We start from the raw sequence: 27,670 nt of genomic DNA, 5'->3' as shown, positions 1-27,670 counted from the left end.
AGGAACTGGTCTGTGCAACATCCATGGCTGAAGACACCAGACAACAAGAACCTGTCTGGGAAGGGGAAAGAGCAAACATGGGTACACTCTGCTCTCATATTCTCACCTGGCAAAATATTTATTCGTCTACCAGCATGAAAACGACAATATTTAAATTCTCAGTGTTACTGAGAGCAGCAGCAGCTCTTGGTATTTCACTCAGCTCAGGGAGAGGTGAGGGATTGATAACAGGAACTAAAGAAATACCCCAAAAGAGCCATTTGTATTTCTGACAGCAACTTCAGAACAGCCACATTCATCTACAAGTTGAAAGTAATTATTTCCTATAAAGCCACAGACATCTCAAATCCCAAGCCAAAGCTTCAGAGACGTGGCCCATTATCCACACGATGGCTGCTCCCTGAGGACCAATTGCACAAAAGGACTTATAGATGAGGCCCTTTATTCCACCAGGAATTCTGTCAAAGGCAACAGGACTCCACATTGCTAGAAAGCCTGCAAAAGCCTAACAGGAACGTGATGTTTATTTTAGCAAGGAGAATTGTCTGTGCTGGGTAGATTAGGCTTTCCCTTTTTTTCCTGCTGAAAACTACAGTACATTTGTTTGGGGTTTGCTCCAACCACGGACCATAACTACTCAGAGAATACAGGATCAAGCTTATATAGCCTGGAAATCAGAAGCTGTTACAGGCTGAAAGGAACAATTTTAAGAAATCTGTGGCTGCCAGGTAAAGGGTGACCTTTAGTGCTCAGAGACAGAAAGATACAGACTGGGTTTCAAAATAAAATTGCCAACTTGTATCTGTGATTTTATCATCTTCCGCTTTCTGTCATTGAAAGAACATATTGTATCTTCATGAAATATACGATCTCAGATTACTCCCAGATTCTGTTAAGCATCTCAGGTGTTTGTTTATGGCACAGTATAGCAGGCTAGCTGTGAAGCACATTCAGTTTCACGCAATGACGTTTCACAGCAAGTACTCCAAACACAGGATTACCTGCCTCGTGGAGAACATGTGCACTCAGAATGGGAAGGAAATAAAGGATCTGCAATCCTAGAATCCTATTTCCCTGTCTCGCCCTTCCAGATTTTTTCAGCAGGTTGGTCACTTTTTCTGTGAGTTTACACATTCCTCACCCCAGCTAAAAACAGGTACTTTTTTTAGTGAAAAAAACCCCTAAAACCCCCTTTTTTTAGTTTTTTTTAGAATGAAGTGGAGACCTAGCGTCCCCACGCTTCTGCAAATGCTAGCGAGCACTCCAGCCCCACGACTAAGGAGGTAAGGCTTCCTTACAGGCTCCTTCCCCCACCTGGTGCTGATTACAGTTAGAAACAGGACAGCATCTTTCGATTCAAATGTGAAATAAATCTAAGAATCCTTGAACGTATCAGACTAGAACCACCCAACGTTACTTTAGCAAAGAGAAGACCGTAAGATTGTAGAGCTCTGAAGCTTCCTCATTCAGCACGTTCTTTCATTATTTTTTTTCTTCAAGTCCCCCATCCTTCACGTTAACACGTTTGCTTCTTCCCCACCTCTTTCTCATAAAGGTCTAGCACTCCAACCCCTCAGAGGAATTTAATTTTCTTATACTAGGACTCGGGTCCTTCCCTAATAACTCATCCCGGTACATTAAAGGTTAGGAATCTTTTCGGTGCTCCCACCTCCCTTCTTTATAAGCTCTAAACATTACGGAAGAAGATACTATATTGTGCTAATACCCTTTTCGCTTTGGGTCAGATTTCAGACACAATATTGTGGTAATACCCTCTTCCCTTTGGGTCAGATTTCATGCACAGCTCTCTTATTTTCTCCTGTGCGATAATTCCATCTATCAACAGATGAATGAGTGTATATATATAATCTGTGGAGAAAAGAAACAGGTCCTGAAATCAGTTCATTTGATACAGAAAAAAATCAACCAAGCATCTGCATCTGCGGATTTTCATTCCCTGCTTCAGTTCTGTGCCAAAAGGCACCAATGCACTTTGCTGAAGATCATTTAACAATTCCGAAAGCTCCTGTGTTGCCTTGTGTGGTAGAAGACTAAATGGTTCTACCCAACAATGTTAATTGCAATTGCAAATGCAGCGTCTAAAAAGCTTACGTACAAACAGGACAAGTATTATCTGTTGGCACCCAGATAATAGAGAAGAAAAAAGAAAAAAAAAAAAAAGGGAAAGCTCACACAAGGCTATGACATCACTGCCAGCCAATAGGAAATATTCCCAGCAATAGGCATATTCCCAGCAGCCAGTCAGGGAATTGTTCCCAGATGTTGCAAAGCCTTCCTAAAAAACACAGATAACAGCCAGCCGACGTTGTGCAAACTGCTGGCAGAGGCCACTCCGCTGGCTCCGATCTGGCAGCAGCCACAAGCCTATTCTTTCCACGTTCCCAGCTTCCACCAGGAGGCTGTTCCTGGACTGTGCAAAAAGAATAGAAAAACATTTTAAGCTTTTGCAAAAAGCCTGAAGGTAATGTATTCTCTCCCGTACAAGCTATTTTTCCAAATTGCCCTGTAAGGACCTGAACCTGAAAAAACAAAAATGCATTAATAATTTCACTCAGGTAAGCAGTCCCAAAGAACTGAAAACAAATTACCCTCTGAGAAAAATTGCAGCCTATGTTTTATGTGCGTGTGTTAGCAGAACAGGCACGTATATCAGCCATTTCCTGCAGAAGATGTGTTTGTGTAAATGCATTTACAGTAAGAACTACTAGATGAAGAACTCTGCCATACAATTAATGCTAGGTTGCATATTGTTGAAAAACCCAAAGGTCAACCACTGAAAAGGAATCAAGTAAGTAGTAGCCCTCTGTCCCAAATTACTTAGTTGTTAAAAAAAACCCAACGAAAACCAACAAATCCCCCCCACCAAAAAAACCCCAAACAAAACCCATCCCAAAATCAAAAGGACAAGATCTAAGATGCAGAGGAGAAAAACAAGCAGGACACAGGAGGGGTGGGGAGAAGCTTTATCTATAGCTAATTAGCAGCAGTAATTCTAATTCTAATGCTAATTCAAAACTAATCTAGCTGCACACTGAGTTCCCAGGGCAGCAAAAGTAAGCAACAACTAAAGACTTGCAGATCCTCCCTGAAAATCTTCCCCTATGGAAACCACTCCTGCATATGACACCAAGATCAAAGTTCCTACCTACAACAAATAGAAGGATTCAAATGTTATTAAAAAAGATGAAAATCTCAAATTTCTCAATGTCAGTCATCTTGTAAACTTCAAAGTAGCCACTGTATCAGTCAAGAGGGGAGTTGTGGGGGAAGAGACAGCTAAGCTGCATCGCGTGCACTTAATGTTCCAATTTTAAATCTGTCATCTCATTAGGAAATACACACATATACATTGCTGTAATTTATAGTGAGGATGACAATTACCACAGATGGTTTTGTGAAAGAATCCCAAGCCGTCTGCTACCAGCTGATGCACAGTTTATAAGGCAGGAGACAAAGTTCAGGCCCATCACCTTAAAAACCAGATAAGGACACAGCCCTGCCCCAAACACATTTTTTTGAAAAGGTAAAGACCAACTTTGCTAGCCCTGAAAGATATGTATGCAATTATCTGTTAAATTCCAGTGAATAGGATATTGAAGGGTTGGAAACTGTGAACAATTAACTTACAGTAAGATTTACATAAAACTCCTCCAGTAATTAGCAGCAAATAGAGGCAGATAAGCACTGCAATTTTATGGGTGTTAGTGTGGAAAAAGTAATTTGCAATTCCTAATGCAGGTCAGACACCGATGTTTCAGCTGATTGTTCAGCAGAGCGAACAGAAACCCCTGTCAACATCATCTCCAAAAGGTGCACCATATGATCGCGGAGAAAAGAGCTATAAACTGAATCCAAAGCAGTGGGATATGCATATAAATTTGGAAACAAGCTGATGGGTGAGAAGGGAGGAAAGAGTCTTTATGTCTTTTGAGGTAACGTATCTATCCATACCGCCTGCAACAATCTGTGCTCACTGTCTCTGCCTCAGCAGAAATAGATGGGTTTATAGTGCATTATGTCAGCAGAGCCTGTGAAGAGCCTGCGATGGTACAGCACTCACAAAAGGCTCTACAGAACTAATTATCTGAAACAATTTAAGCCACACATCTAAATTTTGCTTTGAGATCTTTGCAATAGCACCATTCCAACTATTAGAGACTTCACTACTGACACAGAGTGAACTGATACTTGGGTGTTAAGTTCCTGGGTTGGCATTAAGAAGAAAAACTATTTCACTGTTTATCATCAAACTGATGTTATTTCACCTAAGAAAGAAAGGCAAATTGAACTGGTTCTTCTAAAGAAAAGATGTTAGAAATGAAGGAGAGATTGTGTTCCAACTTGGAAAACCAATTTGTCTTTAAAGGTAGACGAGAAACTGCCTTAGTCTGTCATTAAAGAGGATGATGCAAGTATCAGAAAAGCTACAGAACAAGCAGTGAATCCATTTGCAAGATAGCTGACATTGCAACGGACCTCTGGAGACACTCTAGTCCAACCACCCTGCTCAAAGGCAGCTAAAGCAAGTTGCTAAGGGCCTTGTTCAGTCAGGTTTTAGTTATCTCCAAGCATGAAGACTGCACATCTCTAGGCAGGCTGTGGTTTACCACCCTCCGAGTAAAAAAGGGGGTTTTATGTTTTAATGGAATTTCCTTTATTTCAATTTGTACCTATTGCCCCTTGTCATGTCACAAGCACTGTTGAGAAGAGTCTGACTCAGTCTTCTTTACTCTACCCATCAGGGACTGATACACATTGATAAGATTTCCCCAAGCCTTCTCTTCTTGAGGTTAAACAGCTCTCTCAGCTTCCCCTTGTATGCCAGATGCTTTTGTCCCTTAACCATCTGCAAGGTCCTTTGCTAGACTTGCTCCAGGGTGTCCAAGTCTCCCTTATTGTGGTGGGTTGACCTTGGCTGGACACCAGGTGCCCACCAAGTCGCTCCATCACTCCCCTCCTCAGCAGAACAGTGGGGTAGAAAATAAGATGGAAAAAAACCCCTTGTGGGTCAAGATACAGGGAGTTTAATGAAGCAATAGCAAAAGTCACATGCGCAGAAGCGAAGGAAAACAGAAGATGCTCTTCTCTACTTCCCATTAGTGGTGATGTTCAGCCCCTTCCCGGGAAGCAGGGCTTCAGCGTGCATAGCACTTGCTCTGTGAGACAAACGCCATAAATAACGAATGCCCCCCCTTCCTCCTCCTTTCTCTTAGCTTTTCTATCTGAGCAGGCGTCATATGGCGTGGGATATCCCGCTGGTCACTTTAGGTCAGCTGTCCTGGCTGTGTCCCCTCCCAAGACCTTGCCCCCCCCACCCCCAGCCTACTGCAGGGGGGAGGTTGGAGGGGCAGCCTGGGTGCTGTGCAAGCACACGCCGGCGCCTTGTCACCCCCTTCCTGCTGCCAGCACAGGCACAGCACTTTGAGGGTGCTGTGGGGCTCAGCCAGACCCAATACCTTGTTCTGAGGTGCACTAGAGCTGGATGCTGCCCTTCAGATGTGTCCTCAGCAGGGGCAGGATTAGCGCTGTCCCACTGCTGGTGATGCCCTTCCTGACGCAGCCTCAGGCGCTGCCCATCTTCTCTGCTGCAAAGGCCCTTTACTGGCTCACAGTCAACCTGCTGTCCACCAGGACCACCAGTTAGGTTCAAGAAAATAAAATGTTAACATTTTTTTAAAAGGCTACCTTCAACTTAAACCTGGTCATAATCTCATTTTACAAAACTAGCAAAAAGAAGATTTGAAGATGAAGCAATCAGACTATGACATATCTGCTGCCAGTTGCAGAAGACTTTCTACATGACCTTAAAGGGGAAAAGGAAACAAATGTAAAAAACTTCTGTGTCTCAGTTCCCACCCATAATGTGGAAAAAGCAAATAGTAAGAAATTACAAGATTGAGGTCTCTGATCAGCAGCTGTGTCTCCCACCGTGCACATGTGCAGTGCACAGCAAAAGAAGAAAGGAAGGAGCAGAGACATTGATCATGGTTGCAGCCTCCAAGCAAAACTGCAACGTGAAAAATAGAAATGGGTGGGAAGATTTGAAACAAGGTACAAATCCTTGGAGCAAGGATTCTGCATTCTTCTACATTTGGAAAGCAGCCAGCCACCTATACTGGAACAGGAATCACAATAAATTGAATTCATTCTTAAAGTGCATTTCAGAAATCATAACGTTTCTCTGAAATTAAAACACTTAAGTCACAGAATTAAAACATAACGTTTAATTCATGTGCCTGTGTACATATATATATTCTTGTTCTGACCTTACTGTTCTTTACATTCTTCTATTTTTCAGCTGGAAAACAGAAAAGCCATATATTTCCATATTTCATATTATTTTAGAAGCTGGGAAAAGAGTTCAGCTCTCAAGTCGAGATCAAATGCCCTTGGGTTTTTAGTTGGGGGAGGGAAGGAGGAAGAGGTTACAGATTAGGGATGTAAAGAGGAATTAAATAATCCACATGCTTATTCATGTGGAATAGTTTGGGGTTGGGGGTTTGCTTTTATTTAAACTCCAAGAACACTGGCCCTTGTTGGAACAACCTGAGTCAGGCTGCACTGAAGAGCCTGAATAGCGTATGCAAGTCCAGAATGAATCATCGGTGCTTTAAATCACCAATGCAAAAGATACATTCTTTAACAAGGCTGCACAGATAAAAAACACTTCCCTGCTCCTGAATGCACTGGGAAGAAGAAACCCAAGTCAGGGATGCAGAAGGCAATCCAAGTATCAGCCTGTTTGAATTAATTTATATCAGTTCAGCAGCATGGGAGAAAGGGGAAGAAACAGGGAGGGAATGACACCAAGGAGCAAATACAGTGCAAGTGCTACATACTGAGGAGGAAAGGGGTTCTCAGGATTAATTTGCTCTCCTGATAAGAGCTACTATTCATTTCTACCCCTTTGCTTTTAAAACAGATGCTGCTCTCACGCTATGGCAACATAAATGACATCTTCATAGCCTTTTTTTTTATCTGAGGCTTTCAGGATGCGCTCTTCAGCTTGTTATTTACACATGAAATCCCTTTTTGTACAATCTACTCCCATACTGTCAGAACACCATGCTATAGCCCACAGTAATCCTTGGACTGAAGACAAAAACCAGCACCGCCAACATTCATAGTACAAGCGTATCCTGAAAGTAGCAGATTCAGCAGCATTGAGCCCTTCAGCCATCTCCAGCCCCTCAAAGAAAAACGACCCTCATACCACACCGGTGGTCGTCAGCACGCATGTTCAGCCATGACTTGGAGAAGTTAACACCATCAGATGTTCAATTTCCACACAAAAATGGCCATAAGCCAACAACCTCATTAAGGAAGAACCTTGCGCTGTCTCCCACGGTACTAGGTGAACCATGAGTTCTCAAAGACCACAGCTGTTTCTTTAAACATTCATTTTACTCTCTAATGCCAGTGATTTTATTCCAGACAACGAGTACTGCTTTTACCAACCAATTTACTCCTCCACGGAGCACAACACATGGGGATCCTTCCTTCTTTGTGAAGGCAAGTAGGCAGATCCCTGTTGCGTTCATTTCTTTCCCTTGAGTGCAGTGGCTCACGTTGGCATCAGCATCACTTTGCTTTGAAACACTCACCAATTTTCAAATTTTCAAACCAAGGCGTTTAGTTGCCTAACACCCACTGCTGGGTGGAAATACATGGTGCAGTTTTACAAACAGCTTTGAAAGTCACACTGGTCATTAGACAGCTATTGTTGCCGAGTCAAAAGGTTGTGGCAGCAAAGACCAAAAGTAGGGTATGGAGGTCCTACAAAAATAACCAAAAAAACCAACCAACCAAACAACAACAACAACAAGAAAAAGAGTAGCTTTTCCTTCTGCATTTTTCGGTGACAAAATTGCTAACTGTCAAGAAAGTACAGACTGAAGGGAGAACATTCTCCTAATTTTTAAGACCTCAATTCAATACAAAATCTGGTAAGTGCTTCTGTACGCATTTGGGTGTGTAGGAGGACTAAGGTTAAGTTCGTGCATTAAGAAAGCCATGTGTTTTCCTTGCCTAATACTAAGAACCTGTTGGGACTACACAGTTGCCAGAGTCTTGAGTGCCTTAAAATTGAAAGCAATCAACAGAGCAGAAAGAAGTGATAATAGTGTATGATACAGCTGAGCTCAATTCATCTGCCAGCCCCTGCCCTCACATAAGCAGTGTTTTCAGCTGCTTAGAACCCAGCAGGGGCTGTATTGGATGAACGCCAAGGCATCATTACTTTAGAATCAAACTGATATTTAAAAGATACATCACACTTTCCTTACACGACAATAGAACGCACTACTGTGGGCAATAGCATGCAATCAATATACCGTATTTGATTTTCTACTGAAAGCACCCATAATCCTGTCTGCAAGAAGCCAGGCTTAGAAACTATAAGCTACCCAGCATGATTATATGCAAGGCCCAGACAGGTTTCTTCATCCTGTATAACTTCAGTGACTGGGATACTGAAATATTTTAGGGGTACCGACTGTAAATGTATAAGCAAAATCTTCAACTCCTAAAATCATCATAGGACTGGAAAAATAGATGGAGACAAGGAAGTTCATTCCAGCTGAGAATCCTAAGTAGCCCCAGTTGTCCTAACCGTGCAGTTGGAGAAAACTCCTGTAAACCTAAACTACTATGACTTCCCTGCTTATCTTTATCCTACCAGAAATAAGAAGACTGCAAACATATATCCAAATGTACATCCAATGCTGAAAGGTTGTCCAATATCTCTAGTTACCTCAGCAAAGTTCTATTTGTGGCACTACGGTTTCTAACCCTACTTGCATCACTTGTTGAAGCCAAGCCCTTAACAAAAAAACACTTCATACTTGAGACAAACTTGAGTTTTGAGGAAAACGAAAAATTCTCCTTGTCCTTTGTTGTGTTCCTGATACACAAGATTGTATGGTCAGCTTGAAAGAGGATATTAAAATCACAGACTATGTCCCAAATGCTTTTTTGGTGTTAAAATCTAAAATACTAGTGCCCTCTTTTCTGCTTAAAGTTGCAGCACTTTAACCAATCTTGACAGGTAAACCTCCTATCCTCAGACGGAGAAATACGTTCACCAAACGGCCAAACACCAACTTCACCTGCATGTTTATCTGTGCCCCAAACATAATCGGAAGGTGGGAATTCCTGTATTTCACACAGTAACCCTGAGGAGCCACAGACTTTTATTGCACCTCCATTAAGTAGACCACAATGTGGCTAAGGAACTGTGCATGTGGAGAAGCGAGCACCTATTACAGGTGACAAATTCATGGCATACTGGAGAAATGAACACGTTAAAAACAGGCAAGAGAAAGAATAAGGGAGATGCGATCTGCTGAGCAGCACTCTAACTGGGATGAACAGCTGGATCACTGACTTCCTCCATAACTGGACAAATTACAACCCAAATTGCTCTGCTCTGCTTATTTCTCCAAGGCTATAAATTTTTCTGTCTTCTTACTGAATGTTGAGCTCAGAGATTTAAACCTCATTTAAACCTTCCAGACACTAACACAATACTGATACAGTGAAATTCAAATAACATAACCAAAATCCCCTCCAATATCACGTTTAGCTGTTTTTCAATAAGTTGTTTTGGCTATTTAAGTATTAAAACTCAATGATTCGGCAGAAGCCTGATTATTAAATGTGTAACGCAGACAAACGTGTGCTTCTACTCGCCTACCAACAGCAAGCTGGCTCTTACGTTTAACCTTAAATTGTGGGACAATTTCTTTTAAACAAGGATTAGAGCTTGGCTCTTACTGGTTTCCACAAAAGGTAAGAAAAAAAAAAAAAAAAAAAAAGAAAAAAAGAAATGCTTTTAGAAAAAAGGTAAGAAGAAAAAAAAAAAGAAATACTTTTAGAAGTCTAGGCTTATTTTGTTTAGAAGTCTAGGCTTATTTTGTGAGGTTTTACAGCATTATTTCAGAGCCCTCTGAGATTCAGTAATGCTTAGGAAAGGAAGAGACACAAGAGTGGGAAAGAAGAGGACACAACATGTTACTAATATTAAAGGTTTCATGTTAAAACCACTTTTTCAGCCCTGCACACACATCTGTGAACCTCACTCTCATTTTTAAAATAGATGTAATTGCTTCCACGCAATTTGAGATTCAAGACACTTCTAAAAATCAGGATCCGTGTATTGACCACCCTGCTACTGCACCCACCGTATCAAACACCACAGCGTACAGACACATTAGCCAACATACCCAGGACACCACTCTTCCGTTGAAGCAAGGTAGCTTTGCATTGTCGTCCGAGATCTCCTCCTTTACCACCCTGGAAAGAAAAAAAAACACAATAGGAAGAAAATCAAGAGTTTGAAATTACATCAGATCAGAAGGGACAATGGGTTTCTTAAATGCTCCAGGAAAAATACAAATTTTCACTAAAACATTGGTATCGGCAGGTCTTCAATCTTTAAAGAATACATGACTCTCAGAACAAAAGAAGCAAGCAAAAATAAAGGGGAGAACAGTACCTTTCCAGACAACCATTCCAAATTGGTAGGCACAAAAGTAATTACAAGCATTTTTCCCACTTCGGAGTCTTCCATCTCACCACAATCTTTAAAGATCTGATGGTGATTAAAATCCCACTGTGCTGTGCAGTCTTGTGACCCCAGGTGACAAGTTAAGGCCACTCTGGCAGCAAAGAAAGGGCTAATCCCCCAATTTCCTAGAGTGGATTCGGAGCCCAACTCACCACCTTCGCTGCAAGGCACGGAAGGACTTGTGGTCAGGCTTTGTACCGAACACCATACTGAACTCACCTCCCGTACATCGGACGGGCATCACAAGCTCCTTCGTTAACTCAAGCTCTCTTCCCACTCTCGCCAGCCAGACCCCCCTCCCCCTGCCTTGCTCCCTGTACATCCCTCCTTTTGCTCCAAGATGGTTTCAAAACGGTGAAGCATAGCCCAGGGGAAGAGCTGATGTGGTCAAACACGGAGGTGCAGCTGTGCCTTGGAGTTCCCTCACCTACCCCGCTCCCTTCTAAACAGATGTAATGCCCATATAGCATTCAGCTCGGAGCTGTTCCAAAGGCTTAATCCAGAACCCAAACTCTTACAACAAAGGAGAATAAAACCAGCCATTTGTTTTACCAGCGTAAGGTTCTTCACAAGGTTTTCAGTTCTGAAGACACTCGCTGTGCTTCAGTGTCTCAGAACCAGCATTTATTTCAACAGTTTGGCCGGAGCTGAATATAAACAACACAACTACTGAGAAAACAGAAATGTTTCCATTTCATCAGACTTAATTCCAAGCTTCCAATTCAGCAGCAACTAAAGTTACTTCAAATGCTTCTGTTCTTCTAACTACCACAGTAACCAACATGGCCCCCATTTAACAACCTTATAGTCATTAAATTAGCCAGGCACAACCACATACATATATATTTATAGCCACAAAAAGATATTCTGAATTCTTCCCACAATCCAGTGCTCACTCACCCTCCTGGAAAGTAAAGTAATGATGTTTTAAGTCAGCAAGGTTTTTATCAGGTCTGCTGGAGGCAGTCAGGCTCCAGCTACCCTGTAACCCCTGGACCACGTAGCTGGCAGAGCTGGACCCGCTGGAGGCGGCCTCTCTCCATCCCATCCAGGATCTGGAAACAGCGGTGCTGTTGGCTACACTGGAGTCACTTTGGATTCATCCAGATGAAAAGAGCAGGTTCAACACCAGCTAGAGGTTCAGTACTACAGGGGGTACCCTCTTTGCAACAAGCCCCCAGTGAGCCAGCTTCTAACTCTACAAACCAGTGGCAAATGTCATCCTTCAGCAGGATGATTTACACCGTGGGGTTTAGGAGTGCTGTTTTAGGCTGGAGGGCTCCAACCTGAAGCAGCAAAGATTAAGAAAACCCTGCATTTGCATCACCTTCCTTAACAAACCTCCCTCATTTATGCAAGGCCATGATCTCTCAGACGGTGGTTTTTTGTTTTTGGAGAAGAATTAGACATTGCTGGTGGCTTCTGAAGAGACCGTCAAATGAGAAATTTTAAAAGAATCACCATTTCAGAACCCAGTCTGAGCAGTGCTTCAGTTTTAACATGTGCTTTATTACTTAATTTAAAATCAGAATCATTGAACTCTGCTAATTCTGAAATCCTGATTGGTAAAACAGGATTTAAAAAAAAAAATTTAAAAAAAAAATGGATTTGGTAAAACAGCTGGGCTGCTTTCACTGTTAATATTAAAAAGTTTCAATGTAATATGGCAGAGTTCCGAATCAGTGCTATAATGGATTCTCTCTTGATGATGACCCACAAGACAGGACAGAAAGGGTCCATGTTATCTACTACAACACTAGGTCTGGTTATCTCTAGGAAGGAGATACGGATGAAATGCAGGGCAGTTAGCTCCCCATTTGGCTTCGTAAGAACAACATCACTTCAAACATTACGCAGGACTCTCTTCTCATCCTCTCACTCCCCCAATAGGACACAAATCACTTCTGCCTAGAAAGCAGACCTTAAGGCACAAGCTTCCTTTCAAGCCTTTTTTTTGATTTTTTTTTTTTTTTTTTTTGAATCTGCAAATTGGAGCAAACTCTAAACGCAGCATCTGGCAGAAGCAAGGCAGCCCCAGGCAGGGCAGCACAGAAAATCCCACACTATACCACACACCCTGTACAGCAATTATTGAAACCTGAAGCCCTGTGCAAACATCTCTTCAAATGCTACTGCTGCCTTCCTTGTAGCAAGATTCTTGTGGATTCTTCTAATCCTACAAGTAAGTGCTCAAATAGGGCTAAAATACAAGCACTCAAATGCAGGATGTGTCAAATTCCCATTTCAGGCAGCCTCATGTACAGAAATACTCCAAGACAACACAGCAAGCTTACAGGACATTTCAATCCACTTTAATCTCCTATTTCAAGAGAGAAGTAGTCCTGGTCTTGCCAGAGTTTACCTTAATTCACTTAATCCATAGTGCTCTATTTATCAGACTTACAGGAACAGCATCAACGCCCATGGCTTCCTGTAAATGCAGAGCTCTCCCATTTCTACCTAGATCCAAATAAACTATGGCTTTATGACAGCCAAGACCAACAGAGTACTTCTGCTAAGTCCTGGGAGTCACTTGTCCAAGAAAGGGTTTGCTTCACGATCCTAAAGAGCCTGAGATACTCACAAAGGTGGCTGCCCAGGTCAGGGACCATCGGCTGGGTTTTCCCTTGGGTTTTGGTTTTTCTTAATGTACAGCTTGAAGGAACCGAGCTAACTAATAGAAAGTCACTCAACTGCAAAATCGCCAGGTTTGTTCTTAAGTGTAAAGCTTTACTACTACATATTGATGTGAATATTCAAGACATTCTTTTTGTTACCTAAGGGCTCCAACCAAAACTGGGAACCTTTTGACCAAGGCACTGTACAAACAAACAGGAAAGCTCTAAGTTTGTCTAACTATGGGCAGCGAGGAGCACGGTGCCGTGTTTATACCAAATCAGACAGTAGATCCATAGCAGAAATAGATTTCTGGCCTCAATGTCCCTATGCAGAACAGGGACGATTTGTTTTTGACAACCCCTAAGCTTTAAAAAAGCCAACCTGAAGTCTAGTCAAACTCAATGAAAATTTGTGGTTCCACAACCACATTTTCCTTTATTTATGTTTTTGTCTTCCTTGTTGCTGTGTAAAAAACAACCACAATAGCCACAAAGCAACTGACTATGCATGAAACAGTGTCATATTATGAGGGGGGAAAAAACAGTTAGGAAGGAGAAAGCAAATGGATAAGGAGTTTCTTTCCATCCTACTTTTGGAAAACTAGAAATAAATGACACCAGCACTAATACCGGCATTTGCACACTTTAAACCATTTTTTAAAGAAGGAATTAACATCCATTTCTTTCTCCACATTTATTTGCATTGTTAATGGCTAGCTGTACAATATTGAGCAGCCTTCACCCCTTTCCTATTATTGGAAAGAAAAACGTTTTAAAATATTCATTTAACTCCTAATGCATCTGTCCTCCCTTCACATTTTGGCAACAGGAAACAGATCACATGATTTCATTATCGTTTTCAGTCATTTATACCTAGACTCTACAGAGACAATTAAAAGTAAACACCATTGAAATCAACAGATACCCAGTGCCTCAGAAACCTTTCACAATTCACTGAAGCTCTCAGACCTGTAATTCTGGAGCTGCAAACTCTGTGCGCAGACAGAGGATTTCAACATCTGCTTGGATCTCCAGCCCCAGTGGATTGACTCAAATTCAAACATTATCATATGTGTTTCATAGAGTCCTGGAGAGAACACTCACTCAGCAAAGATCCAATGGTAGAATCAGGAAATAAAGATGCTGTATTAATTTTATCTTGACAGCTGCATGTTTTAAATGACAGTATCTTCCCACCCAACAAGGAAATGCCGCTTACTGCACCCCAGAAATATATGCAGAAGTTCTGCACCAAGCTCTAAGATTTAGGCAAAGGTCAAGCACTAAAACCACAGTGATTGTGGGTTTCTCTCCAGAAAAGACTGGGGGGTGGGGGGAGTGGGTTTGTCTTTCTAAAACTGACATATGTGGTGGCAGTCAGGATACCCCTGCAACACCGCACAGACTGGTTCAGTTGTCCTCGTGATGGAAAACGAGCACGCTGAAGTCACCCCTTACAAAACAACGTGCTATCACAGCATTAGCCTTCTGCTGCAGCTAAAGGGAACAACTTCCAGATCTGTTGCAACTTGAACTACTAAATATAGCCTTGAGCTATGAGGCAGGAGAATGACAAGACTGTAATTCCCAGCTTGCTTTGGGTAGCAGTCAACAGTGCCAAGAACATCAAAGACAGCAGCAGCCACTAATTTCAAATATCACTGTTTTACAAATCATTATTTGTAGTAAAGAGGCAGCTCCTTTCAATTCCCAGGAAAGATAAGCAATGGAGAGAAGGCAAGAAAGGAAGATGAATGGTTGCAGCCATATGCTTTTGTCTGAGGACAACTTTGTATTCCAGAAGACATCTTTTGCTCTACAAGAACTTAGAACCCGTGCCGTTATCTGCTTTTGGAACACACACGGTCCATTAGGAACTAATATACACAGCAGCTTAAACCCAGGGTGTTAAGGCCCTAAGTAATGGGTTCACAACCTAGACACAGCCCAAGCCAGCACGGCAAAGAAGAAGAGGTGATGTATTTGATCTGCCAGAGACAACCTGCTGAGGTGAATACTGGTACTGGATGGGGTTCGTCGTGGAGATATGACACCAGTGCTCTCAAACACAATCATTTTTGTTTTGTCGTTGATAATAACTGACTTGCCGTTTGATAATAAAACCAAAGATCATCATACCAAGGAACACATCCCCTGCTCTCACAGAGTTAAAGCTTCCCTTCGGAAGAGGGGCTGTTTGTTTCCCAGGTCACATCCTGCCTCCTGGCAGCACTGTGCCTCTGGAATTGCTGGCAAGGTTGGAACGCACGCAGTCTCTACCCCAGGATGCACAAATCTCCTGTTCAGCCTAGGTTATGAGCCACTTCAGGTCAGAGAGAAGAGAGCAAATAAACATCTATCCACAAAGCCGTTTACAAAGCTACCACTCCATGCACAGCAAACAGTAACAGAACAAACCGATCATCTCCAGACAGCTTGGGGTGCAAGACCTACCAGCAGCAGGTCTACCCAGTACTGCCCTGCTGTGTTCCAGCTGTACACAATTCTCCTTTGCAAAGGGGAGGGAGGGCAGGCTCTGCCAGCACACCGACAATTCAGCTAGATCATTTTTCTTAAACATCTAGAGTCTTGTAACGTTTTCCTCGTCACCATACTCCAGGAAAATCTCGATGCACAAGATACTAGATCCTTTAGTCCACCCTTCAAATGCATCTACCAGGTAAAAGGAAGGTAAAAGAAAACCACTGGGGAACAACTCACCCAAGATCACACAGTATGTCAGCGACAGATCATGAAAAAGCCCCCACGCTCTTGAACACCCCCAAGCACCTGCTCTACATCGTCAGCAAGCTCCCCACTATCAAATCTCACATCAATACAGTCTTCACTTAGAAAGAGAATGTGCATAAAAGGGTGTAGATGTGCGGGGAAGGGGAGGGGGCAATAGTTCTCAGAAGCTCACATCCTCTGGCTTATTTGACTTAGAGGAGATTTAAGAACTAATTACTAAATGAAACAATCGCTGCTGGTAACAGCCCCTCCTTCCTCTCACTTCCTGGAATTGTGTCCGGATCCTCTGACTTTGCTACCACCCTACTCTGCACAAATAGGTATTTGTGCATTTACCGAAACGAGTCATGCTCACCCTCTCACACCTCACCTGCTTCTAGGATAGGTTTACACTCCTGGTTACCCTCCCAGCATCCTCACTTCTTGAGTTTCCTCCAAAGAGGATTTTAGTCTGAAATCCAAGGATTGCTTAGGCTTACCCATTTCTCTCATCCCTCTGCCAAGCTGTCTGCTGCCTCAAAATACATGCTGACTCCATATTAAGAATACCAAGTGAACCCCGCAAACCTCTAATGACTCTCTGATTCATAAGCATTTAGGCAATTGGAAATTAAACACTGGGTTTGATAGTATTGCATACACTTGCATTTTGATTGCATCATGCATGCCCGTGAGAGACCTAATCTCCAGAATTAGCTAGATTTTTTTCTTTCTACTCAGAAAAATGAGGTTAACAAGGAAATTCTCCTTTGCTTGCTTCGCCAGTTGCAAGCCCAATCTGGTTGTTACGGCAGTGTGGCCCCTACAAATTTCTTTCTAAGTTAATGTGTACCATGCCACAAAGTGCACATCCTAATAAACTTTAGCACCAGATCAATTCTACCTTGTCACTGTGATTATAATCAAGTCTTTTCTTAATTCTTTCTTATTGTCCTTTATTGATGGGAGAAGGGGAAGAGAAGCTTCATTCATTACTTTTTATAAGTTGTTTGGAGATCCTTAGAGAGAAAGCGAAGTGATTAAGCCATTTGTTCTAAACACATCTCCAATGACCCCCATCACCACAAAGGCACATAAGAGATTATTCAGATGTTAGTTTTGATTCATACTCATGTAAGTTGGAAGAGAAATCCAAGGGTCATCCAGTCCAACCTCCTGCTCCCAGTGGGTTTAGGTTGCTCAGGGCCATGCCCAGTCAAGTGCTGAGTATCTCCAAAGATGGAGCTTCCACAACCTCTTTAGGCAACTTGAATCTACTTATGCATCAGCAGTTTTCCAAAGCGCTGTTTAAATTTGTAGACCCGTATGTAATCATAATTGCGACTACTCAATTGGAATCCAAGGCTGCAGCTCTATAAATAGCCTTTCTGAAGCTATTAACATTTCAGTTTGAATCTCCAATGCAGAATTAAATCTTCAGGCTTTTTGTAGCTGAGGTCACAACACCGAGAGCCTTTAGCCACCCTTCCAACTCAGAGAAAAGAATGAAAACAAAGCCACCCACTGAATTTACAGGTGAGGCTTGGCTAGGATATACTGTTTATTCTGGAAATAAAGGGGAGAGGAGGAGAGAATCTTTTTGCTGAGCAGATAAACACTGTAATGCAGTGCAGCATAGAAGGGCTCTGCTCAACACAAAAGATCCGCAGCCTTCTGTGATGCATGAAAGCCTCAGATCTCGTCTGCACCCCACTGAGCTAGCGCGCAGGAGCCGCCGTTGCAGCGTTCTGAGGCAGACCTGCAGTGCTTCTCAACAGAAGGCTCATGCCAATCACTCCTCAAAATACCACAGAGCCCGAGTGCAACCAGCATTCTCCTTTTTAGGTTGTTATTCATAAACACCACTGACAATGCTTCGCCCTTCCATGTAGGCGCTTGTGTATGCCAGCTCCCACATAAACCTGTCAAAAATGAACATCAACACGCTACCCACAATTATGATATAAATGACACACCCAAGTGTGGAACAAAAGCCTCTTCGAAACAGTCTCCAAACAAAGATACCTAACTTTGACGCACGTGAGAGCTCTCCCAACAAACCAGCCGAGCAGTGGCTCCGCGTGACCAGCTACACCAGTTCAATATCCCTCCTGCATAAAAGCCATTTACTAAAGTCACCTTGGGGTTGACCTTCTGTCCTTCCACCACGCTCACTAGCTCCTTCTTACAGGTTCTATAGAAATTGTAGCTAGAAACTATGTGCAATGGGTATCAGGGAAGTCACCTCTTCCTGCACAGGTAACAAATGCATTAAGAAACTCTCTTTTTCTTCATTTATGTAATTAGCTGCTACTGTGTCTCGTGTTGTTCTTAACACTTTTAGAAATCTAAACATGCGGTCTTAGCGATTCTGCCTGCAATTAACAGTCAATGGATTCATGTATTTACACACCAGTTATCCTCTGCCACATCTGATCTTCATCATCACCACACTAAACACTTTTGCCCACATCACTGCCTCTTCCCTGTTTTCTCCACCCCACCTTTATTCCTGCAGGCACATCCAGCTGTTTGTCATGCCAGCCTTCTAGAATAGTACGGATAATTCCTCATCTTTCAGGAGAACTGCAGGATACCGGAAAAGTTTTGGCACTTGGGTCCTGTACCAAACTTAAACACACGAATGAAGTAGGCACTGCTGCATTCTCTAAGAGAGAATCGTCCTGCCTCTGCCCTGCATCTCAAACATAAAGCTTCACTTTCTATAGCAGAGTTGGAACTCAGGACAACTAAATTTCTTTAGGCTCCACTCTGCCACCAACCCGCTGCATGACCTTGAGGAGGTCACTTGGACTATTACACTCCCTCTTACTACAAGAAAATTATGGGACCTTCGTGTTTAAAAGTTAAGGTAGTCATTTGAGCAGCAAAAAAACCTACTTGATTAGAGAAATCCAGAGTTCTGCTTAAGCAAGATCCCTGCACATGAATTAAAAAAGAATAACGGGAGTATGGGAGGGAGGGAGGAAAGCAGAGATTACTTGCATTACAGCTGCCTCCAACTCGAACAGGGGAATTTTGAGCTACAGCCATCCAGTTTAGCCATCTGCATCACACTCAAAGCACTTTCCAAGGCCTAACAGTCGTTACAAAGTGCCAACGGTCTGACACAGTGACTCATACTAAAAGGTTCTGCGTGTTTTGAACCAACTGGTACTTGGGCTCCCAGCCCAGATCTGTCTCATCCTTCCATTTCAGTCAAGTGCAGCACAACAGGGACTTGCGCTAGGCTACAGACCCCTGCCAGAACTCCTGCCCATTTTCTCAAAAGGGTCTCCAAATATAGCGGACTTTGTAGCCTCTACGAGGAAAGGCTTCCAACTAAGTATTTTAAAATATTTATGACTGTTACAGAGCAATGGCATATAGGGAATACAATTTGCTTCTCTTTAATTAACAATATTTCAGTGGTTGTGCAGATTGTGCACGAGGTATGAAAATCCCTCTAAAATACAAGCGTTTATGGCATTATACGTTGGTATCTACAGAAATTAGTCTATTTTTATATTAGCACAGATAGCCCCAATTGTCCATAGTGTTATCCTCCACTCCATGACCAGCTAACTTAGCAGAAAAAAAAGCTTACTCTTAATTATGTGCACAGAGAAGTCAAGCAAACGGTTCACTTCTGGAGTCCTAAGGCCGTACCGTTTGTTTTCATCAATACCATCTACTCCCTCGGAAAGGGTCTGGAACAGAACTGGCCAAACTGCCCACAACAAGCAAAGCGTTTTAGCCTCACTAACAGTCTTCTATCTTTTCTATTATTTCCCTTTTACCTCTACTCTCCATGTTATTTAGTAAATTATTTATGTGACTATATTACAATCTCACAGTTGTTAATGAATCTATTCTTGCAACTGTCCCAAAGGACAGACACATATCATCTCCTCTGCCGTAAAGACAAGGAAGCCACAATAGGGAGGGACAGGTCAGCATAATTATGACCTGAACCCAGATTTCCAAGTCCCAGTCCAATGTCTTTAGTTATAACACAATAAATATTAACAAGCCACCATAAAATGAAATAGTTCTTGAAAACCTAGGAAAAATACTGTAAAAGAGAGGCTACTGCCAGCAGCAAGTTGGTTGTGGAATGCCCATTTGAAACAGCTGGCTCTGATTTTGCTTTCCCCAGGGTGCAATTATCTTCAAAACTCCAGCACAGGACACTCTCAAAATAGCACTTAGAGATGACATTCACACAAAGTCGAGGCAGAGATGCAGCCTGTTGAAAATCTAAGCCTCTGCAGGCTGAAGTCAGGTCATGACCTTGCACACTGAGAGCTACATACCGATTCATTGAGATGTTGCGGTTTCTAATACACACTCCAAGTGCCTTTCTCCAAGCCAGTTCTGAAGCTGAGAACTGAAAGGCAAGGTTCACGATGCTTTTAGCTGATCCCGAACAGCTCGCAGCCCCATTGATAAACAGCAAGAGAGGCCGCATGATTTGTAAGTTTATTAGCCACTCCACCTACTGTATGCTACCAATAAGATCCGTATTTTTGTGCAAAGAGAACACTGATTTTGATAACACAGCCTCCCTCAGTACAAACAGACTCTCACAGTACGTCCTTTCAGCTATGCTTCCAGTCCTTTTGAAGTTACTTGGGAAGCATGAAGAGCTCCATGAACGCCCAAGGTTTTAAATCATCCTTAAGGATGTTTTGGGTAATGTAACTCTAATTCATCAACAGGCAAAAAGCATCGCTTTGCAGCCACTATTCTTGGACCTCCAGCCAGAAGTGAGGATGCCTCAGCTTCAGCCTCAAATCCATCTGCTCAATATCAAAACGGACAAAGAAGCATTTCAGGCTCCTAAATCCAAGTAGTTTTAACACCGCAAGCTGAAGGAGTGACAACAGCAGCAATAGTTACACAAGCTTCACTACAGTCCACAGATTACACTAGGGACACCAGTACCTCCTCTGGCTGCCAGACCACGCTTGAAGCCAAGGCTGCCACAAATTATTTTGAGGACTTCCCATACTAACAGGATTCTAATTAAGACCGATACACTCTTCCCTATCACACATCCAAAATGGCATGCAGACCCCACCTCTCATCTCAGAGTTTGCACCTATAGAAAACTCTTCAGGCAGAAAGGGTGGACTGAATGCACGGAAGGATGAGTGACAGCAGGAGACACGAACTAGAGCCAGATGCAGCAGCACAGCTCTGTCACTGCTGACAAACCGATTTCAGTAGCTGAATTGAGGGCTGGTTACCAGGTCACTCCAGGGAATCGCTGCACCCAGTGCCAATAGCTGCTGAGGTTACAAAAGCGTGCAACCCAAGCAGACACTGACATAAAGATATCTGACAAGTTGAGTAGCAAGAAGGACCTGCATGGAAAGGTAACAATTTCAGAATAAGGTTGGAATTATAGGACAACGCACCTACACACCCAGCAGAAAGAGTCCAAAAGAATTGCATTGGGGCACTGCAGTCCACTCAGGAGTCTCATACAATGTGTTTTCTAGCAAATGACAGCCTCAAATTCCCAACACTAACTTTTGAAGGTGTAATTCACTGCTGGGCAAAACAAAAGCACAATCACAACGTTCCACCTGACCTGGTCTTAAATAGTGTATCAGCTTCAGCACAGGGATGGATCTGACTTAGGCAGGGCTAAACTGACAAAGGAGGATAATTCGGAGGAAGGATACAGTAAATACTTCAGAAGGATGTTATGAAAATATGAGTGATATCCAGACCACTGTGTTATAGATCCTTTTCCAAAATGCCAGATGATTATTATGCAACAATCCATTATTCTTATTCATAATATTGACCATCAATAAGAACTGAGCCCACAGACAGCAGATGTCTCTTATCTTTGTGTATTTGCACACATTTCACAATGGCCAAGTGCCCAGGCAGTTATTTTTGCCCTGAGTTAGGACCTTGTTCCACAGCAAGACTTAACAGTCAATTTGCAACTTGTAAGCTCTTCAGGGTCTGAGTATCTTCTGTGGAAAGGCTGATATTCACACACATCACACTGCAGCCACAGAAAGAAGGGACTGCAAGAACAGCCCTTGTTTCTCTGCAACTGAAATAACATGCAGAGAGACAAGACCCCAATACCATCATGTGCCTGCATCTATGAGAGCGAATAAATGAGGCAACTAATGCTAGACAGCATACTGAGGTTTTGTGCTGAGGCAAACCAAAGTCACATGCTCTTACACTGCCTTCACAATTCAACATAAAAAAACCAGCTTCTCAGCTAAAGACTATTGCCAGAACGCTTTATTTGCATTACTAGACGCCAAGCAATCTATTTTCAAAGGCAATACCACCAACGACGTATTGTAACCTTATGAATCTATTTTCTGTCCTAAAGGGGGAAAAAATATACACGTACAGGAACATGTTACTTCCATCCCAGTACAATCCAGTTGCTGTCACTGATAATGCTGGCATGATCACACGCAAGTCAGAGCATTCTGCTTAACTATCTTTCCACTACAATGATTCTGGCACTAGTGGTACCAGCCCAATCTTGCCCACATGGTAAAAAAACATGCACAATACTTGCCCTTAATTATGTGGTATCAGTTCTTCTTTATCATGTGTTCACGCAAACACCATTTTAAAGATAACTATATTTTCATCTAAAAAGATAGTCTCTGAATATTAACGCACAGTATAACAAAAATCCCAGATACAGTCAGGTCCTCATTTTAGAAAATGAGTAACTGTTTATATTAACGTTGCAAAAATGTCGTTGTCCACCTTCAGCGTATGCCATGTTCTGCTGATAGAAGAATGAAGGAGAAGCAGAGATCTTCCTCTAAGATTGCAAAGGACAGGTGGAATGTCAAATTAATAAAGTGATGATCCTTCAGGAATCAATTCCAGAGCAATTCCTAGAGAAACGAGTCAAAGGACTGTGCCTGTGACCCTAATCCCACATATTCCATCAAGTCCACTACTCTCAATATGGAACGAAGCACCTTTCTGGAGAGGTCCACTAACTTCCATGCGGTGAAATCACTCTCTGAAAGACAGCAGAAGAATGAGCTGTCTGAAAACATGCCCACCCTCTCCACTTCTCCGTCAGAATGACTTTCAGGTCCTTTACAAAAAAGCAAGAAACAAGTTCAACATGCGGCCTTAGAAATAGAGCATTTTTCCTGATCAACTAGAAGTGGGTTTATTTCTGCCATTCTAAGTAACCACTGCATATGGGAGCAGCTCCAGACCTCTTACTTTACAACTGTTCAATTCATTTTCAATAAAGGTGTCACACAACCATGACAGATACGGTGTCAGCTGCCAAACAACGCTAACCGAGGAATGCTAAACATACATGAGAGCAGCCAAGCTAAGAATCAATTCTTATTCCTCTGTGAAACGTTCCTTTTGTGCTCTCTCAAAAGTACCTTATTATAATAATGAAGCTAGGTCAAAAAAAATAATGAAGCTAGGTCAAAAAATAGCCAAAAGTGTTAATCAATACCTCACAGAATATTTATTTACAGACAGGTTAAAATAATTGCTAATGAAGAGATGAATGCCAACCTACTTTCACGAGAAACAACCATATTATCCAGCAGTGGCTACAGTACTCCAAGACTCCAGATTCTTGGGAGAGAAAAGAAGCTATTCATAAATTTATTTAGTATGGTCCCTATGCAGAAACCTCAAACACTTATTATAGATAATATCTCCCCCTAGGTTATTTGTCTAGACATATTTTAATTAAATGGCATAATTCTGGTCACTGATGTGGTGAAAACTATTTAGTTCATTTCAATAAGGTCTTTTGGTCTACACTCCTCCAGCTTCCAGCAATATAACTCACAGCCCATGACAAGTTACACATACGCGGTAATGAACGCGATAGCGCCTATTGCCTCCAGACCTATATAAAACACAGGCACAAAGGTGGAGACTACCACCTCTGTTTACCTTCAAAGCACATGCCGAATGGCAACTCTCCCACAGAACTACACAGAAAACCCTAAAACACCGTGTATATATATATATATATTTATTTATTTTTTTTTTGTGGGAAGCCACCAGAAGCCTTCACTAGTCACTTCTTCACACAAGCTTAAGAAATGCATCCTACCCAGAGATCAGTTTCAGGCACAATTCCCAGAATCTCCATCGAGCCTCAAAGGCAAGCCAGGAGGGGTCTAATATGAATCCATTTCATGGCTGTTTCAGTCATTCAATACATGGCCTGGAAAGTCGCTGTGGACGAAGTATTTTGGAATTCAGGTCACAAGATGAAGTTGTCGTTGTCTCCACCCCTTCGAAGTTTAGTCTCCCACAAGGAACACGCTAGCAGCATAGGGGAAGCCCAGATAGAGCCTCCTCACATTTCCCTGGGATAGCAACACTGCAAGGCAAACTTCTAACGTAATGCAAAGCTGAGTTCAGACCTCTTACACTCAGATCTAGTAATAAATTCCACCCACACTTCAACTTCTAAGTATAACTGGACCTACAAGTTTGTTTAGGCGTTGAAAGAGAGATCTCCAGCTTGTCACAAAATCCCAATTTGGATATAAATTAAAGAAATGGGTAGTCTTTGGATACGTGCCTAAATGGGATGGTGATCACTCTCTAAAGACTTTCACCACAGTAAGTCAAAACTTTTGTTTTCACCATTGGAAAGGTGTTCCAGCAGAGAAGTGAAAGAAGTTCTTGAAAGCAAGCACAACCCCCCAGCCCCATGTTCACGTTCAGCCATGAGCTTGCTATTTCAAGCTACACTATAATGCGTTTTACAAAAATATCTACCATTTCATTTAGAAAAATGCCAAAGAGTGATAGCACAAATTGCATGTACTGATGTATTCAATGTGCTTGCAAAACCAAATTAAGAGAGGCGTTGCCTTGAGAAAACTGAAATCTTCCAGTAGAAGACAGCTGTCTGTATAAACATCAGCAAGCCACCCTCCCTCATCTCCTGCGTGGCTCCTTCGGATTAGAACTGGAGGACACTGGTAAGGGAGAGAGAGAGATGGTTGCTTCATTTCCTACTATACTCCTGAAGAACTAGAAGCAAGAAGAAAGCTGCAGTGCTCAGGGACTCACTTCAGTACTTGACACAGGTTTTTGAGTTCTTTATAAAGAAAGATTTGTTCAGGCTATTCTTGTTCAGTTCATACTTACAAGATTGAAAACAAAAAGAACTCCAAACCAAAACAAAAAAAGCTGTAATGAAAAGAGCCCACATTGCTGTATTTTACCATTTCCCCAGGTGCAGCGCAGGCTTTCCCATCGGGTCACCATGTCCTCGCTCCTCATGAATACACCAAGAGGCGTTTGCCAACAGCTCTTAAGGCCATGCATTAAAGGAAAATAAAAATTAGACAGGTCTAAAAGACCAAACCGTTCAGCTAAGGCACCCTTCATAAGACAGGCAGCAAGCTTGCCAAGAACATGCATGGACTAAGAAATGGTCCTCCTCCAAATATTGCACTTGTGTAAGTATTACCTAGCAGCTGGTAAAGCACAAAGGCAGACTGTTTCAGGAGCAGCCCCCATTAACATAGGAGGTACATGCTTTTTACCTGCCTAGCTCTGCCTGTTTGGTTCCCCATTCCACACCTCCCACTCCAAGAGTCATTTCAGCATCCCAAAAGGCTGCTCAGAGAAACAGTTCAGATAAAAGGTGTTCAGATTTTATGCATCACAGGGAGAGAACTGAACCTTTTCCATATGCAAAGGGAAAGCAGGCAAAATGCAAACCCTTCCTTCCAAATCTGTACGAGCCCAAGTACATTTGACTTCTAAATGACTGTTTGTAGGTTTAAGTACAGAATCCTACAGAACCTCTGTCTTAATTTACCGGTGTATCAGTGTGGAAGAGAGAGGGGAAACATAGGGCCTAATTACTTTTTTTTTTTTTTTTTTTTTTTAATTAAGGAGCATTTAAAGCCTTCTGAAACAGAAAACAGACCCTCATTATCCTGGCACCATACAGAACAAGATAAGCCGCCTATCATCTAAAACACGAGATGAAAGACTTATTGCATCTTTTCTAGCAGATGGTAAGATGAGGCAGAGAACTGTGTGGCAGGGTTGTCAACCGAACCCAGGTCTGCCAAGTGCTAGGGAATCACCTTAAGACACAGACAGCTTCCTGAAGAGTCTCTGTCATCATGAGCGTGGCATTTCACTAGGAACTGAACAAGAAAAAAAATGCAACCGACTCCCATTCAGAGGAAATTCACATTTTCAATCTGTAACAAGTAGTCCCCCTTGCCTAAACTTTACAAGCTTCACCACGGAGATTGCTACGGTATTTGCAAAGGTTGCTCTGGATTCAAGGGATTCATTTGCCCAGACTGGAAGATGCACACACGTAACACCCCTCCGGTTCTGTGCAGCGATTGTGGTTACTCTGCAGCTCTTGAGGGATCTAACAAAGCTCTGAGATGTTACCTACTTGGGCTGTGGAACGCATCACAGGGAAATCTGAATCTCCCACAGGTTTTAGATCGACAAATAGCACCCCGGGCAGCCCTATCTTTTCAAGGAAATAACCTGAACCTTGCAGAAGGTTTGTACATACTGACACCAGGCAGCACGCCCCAGAGATGGAGCCACAAAAAAGATAACTGGCAGCCTTTCTGCTTTACTAAAATAAGGCACGAGCCAGCATAACCTAACTCCCTAGAGAACTACATGCATAAACACTGGCAAGCTGTATCTTCAGGGTGCAGAGCACAGCTTCTTCACCCTGCCCAAATGGTGTCTAGAATCCATTTTGACTAGCTGTGCACTCTGAAATGACATGCAGCATCGCTAGGGCATGTCTGACGAATGCATTCATCGCCCCAAGAAGGCTGAGTTTGAAATTGGGAAGAAACTCTAAGTTCTCCTTATTGCTAGAGTTGCATCATCCATCTTTCATCAAACTCAGTGTTTTCCTGTCATGGGAACTTTATAAGCCATCGGGCCTTTGATTACAAAAAGGCATGTGCTGGCCCCACTTGCACAGCAGAGATTTCCACCCTCTCTTGAGAGAGCTGGCAGAGCACCAGGAACAACCTTTAATGAAAAGGCAGATGCAGCCAGACTGTGTTTGTATTAGGCTGCATAATACTCAGCTTGGGACACGCAGCAGGACTGCAAAAGATTTCTTCCAAATCCTATTTAGAGAAGCAAAAGCTGTTTGCTGTATCAAGTTCAAACTACTGAGAAGAGCCCAAATCCACATCCGAGTGTTCACAAGCACCAAAATCATATATGCCAAGCGCGCTACAATCCATAAGTCGCAACAGTTTTTCACAGGTCAGACTTTCAATTGACTCAACATCAACAATAACACTGGAGCAGGCAAACTGTAAAGTTTGATTTTATTCCTGCTTTTGTTACAGAAACAGTAAAGTGTGGCTAAACAGCTCCAACTCAACCGATCCACACCATAAATCCTGAACAGCTTCTTGAGCTTTCCAAATCCTATTTTTGCAGAAGGATACCGATAGCATCTCTCAAGAGTAAAACTCCACTTTGTCATTTCCTAATTCTGATTTCATTGAGACATATATCCTGCTGTTTGGCAAAGACAGATAAGAAGAGACCCGGTCCCAGAGGTTTTGTAATCTGTCCATTCTTCTGTTACAGCTGTGCTCCTATCTTTACTCATTTTCTGTCAGCAACTCAGGACAACCAGCAGCTCCCTAACTGCAGCAGTTGCCAATGGTTATCCAACCAACCACAGCCTCATTTCTTAATTAGT

The 27,670-nt window shown here is 42.5% G+C and overlaps 1 protein-coding gene across 3 annotated transcripts in view; it reads right to left on the bottom strand.

Moving 5' to 3' along the window:
- The window catches only part of DVL1 (dishevelled segment polarity protein 1), a 104,686-nt gene that overhangs the window by 56,886 nt on the left and 20,130 nt on the right, over positions 1 to 27,670 (bottom strand). For all 3 annotated transcript variants that reach the window (XM_055800685.1, XM_055800686.1, XM_055800687.1), the window contains exon 2: positions 10,245 to 10,314. In XM_055800685.1, the coding sequence (XP_055656660.1) occupies positions 10,245 to 10,314 (70 nt within the window). The remainder of the gene's footprint in view (positions 1 to 10,244; positions 10,315 to 27,670) is intronic.

Source organism: Falco peregrinus, chromosome 3, assembly GCF_023634155.1.
Source record: "Falco peregrinus isolate bFalPer1 chromosome 3, bFalPer1.pri, whole genome shotgun sequence".
In the NCBI taxonomy this organism is placed as follows: Eukaryota; Metazoa; Chordata; class Aves; order Falconiformes; family Falconidae; genus Falco; species Falco peregrinus.
The sequence above is the reverse complement of the archived record's forward strand: the minus strand, read 5'-3'. Positions and strand labels throughout refer to the sequence as shown.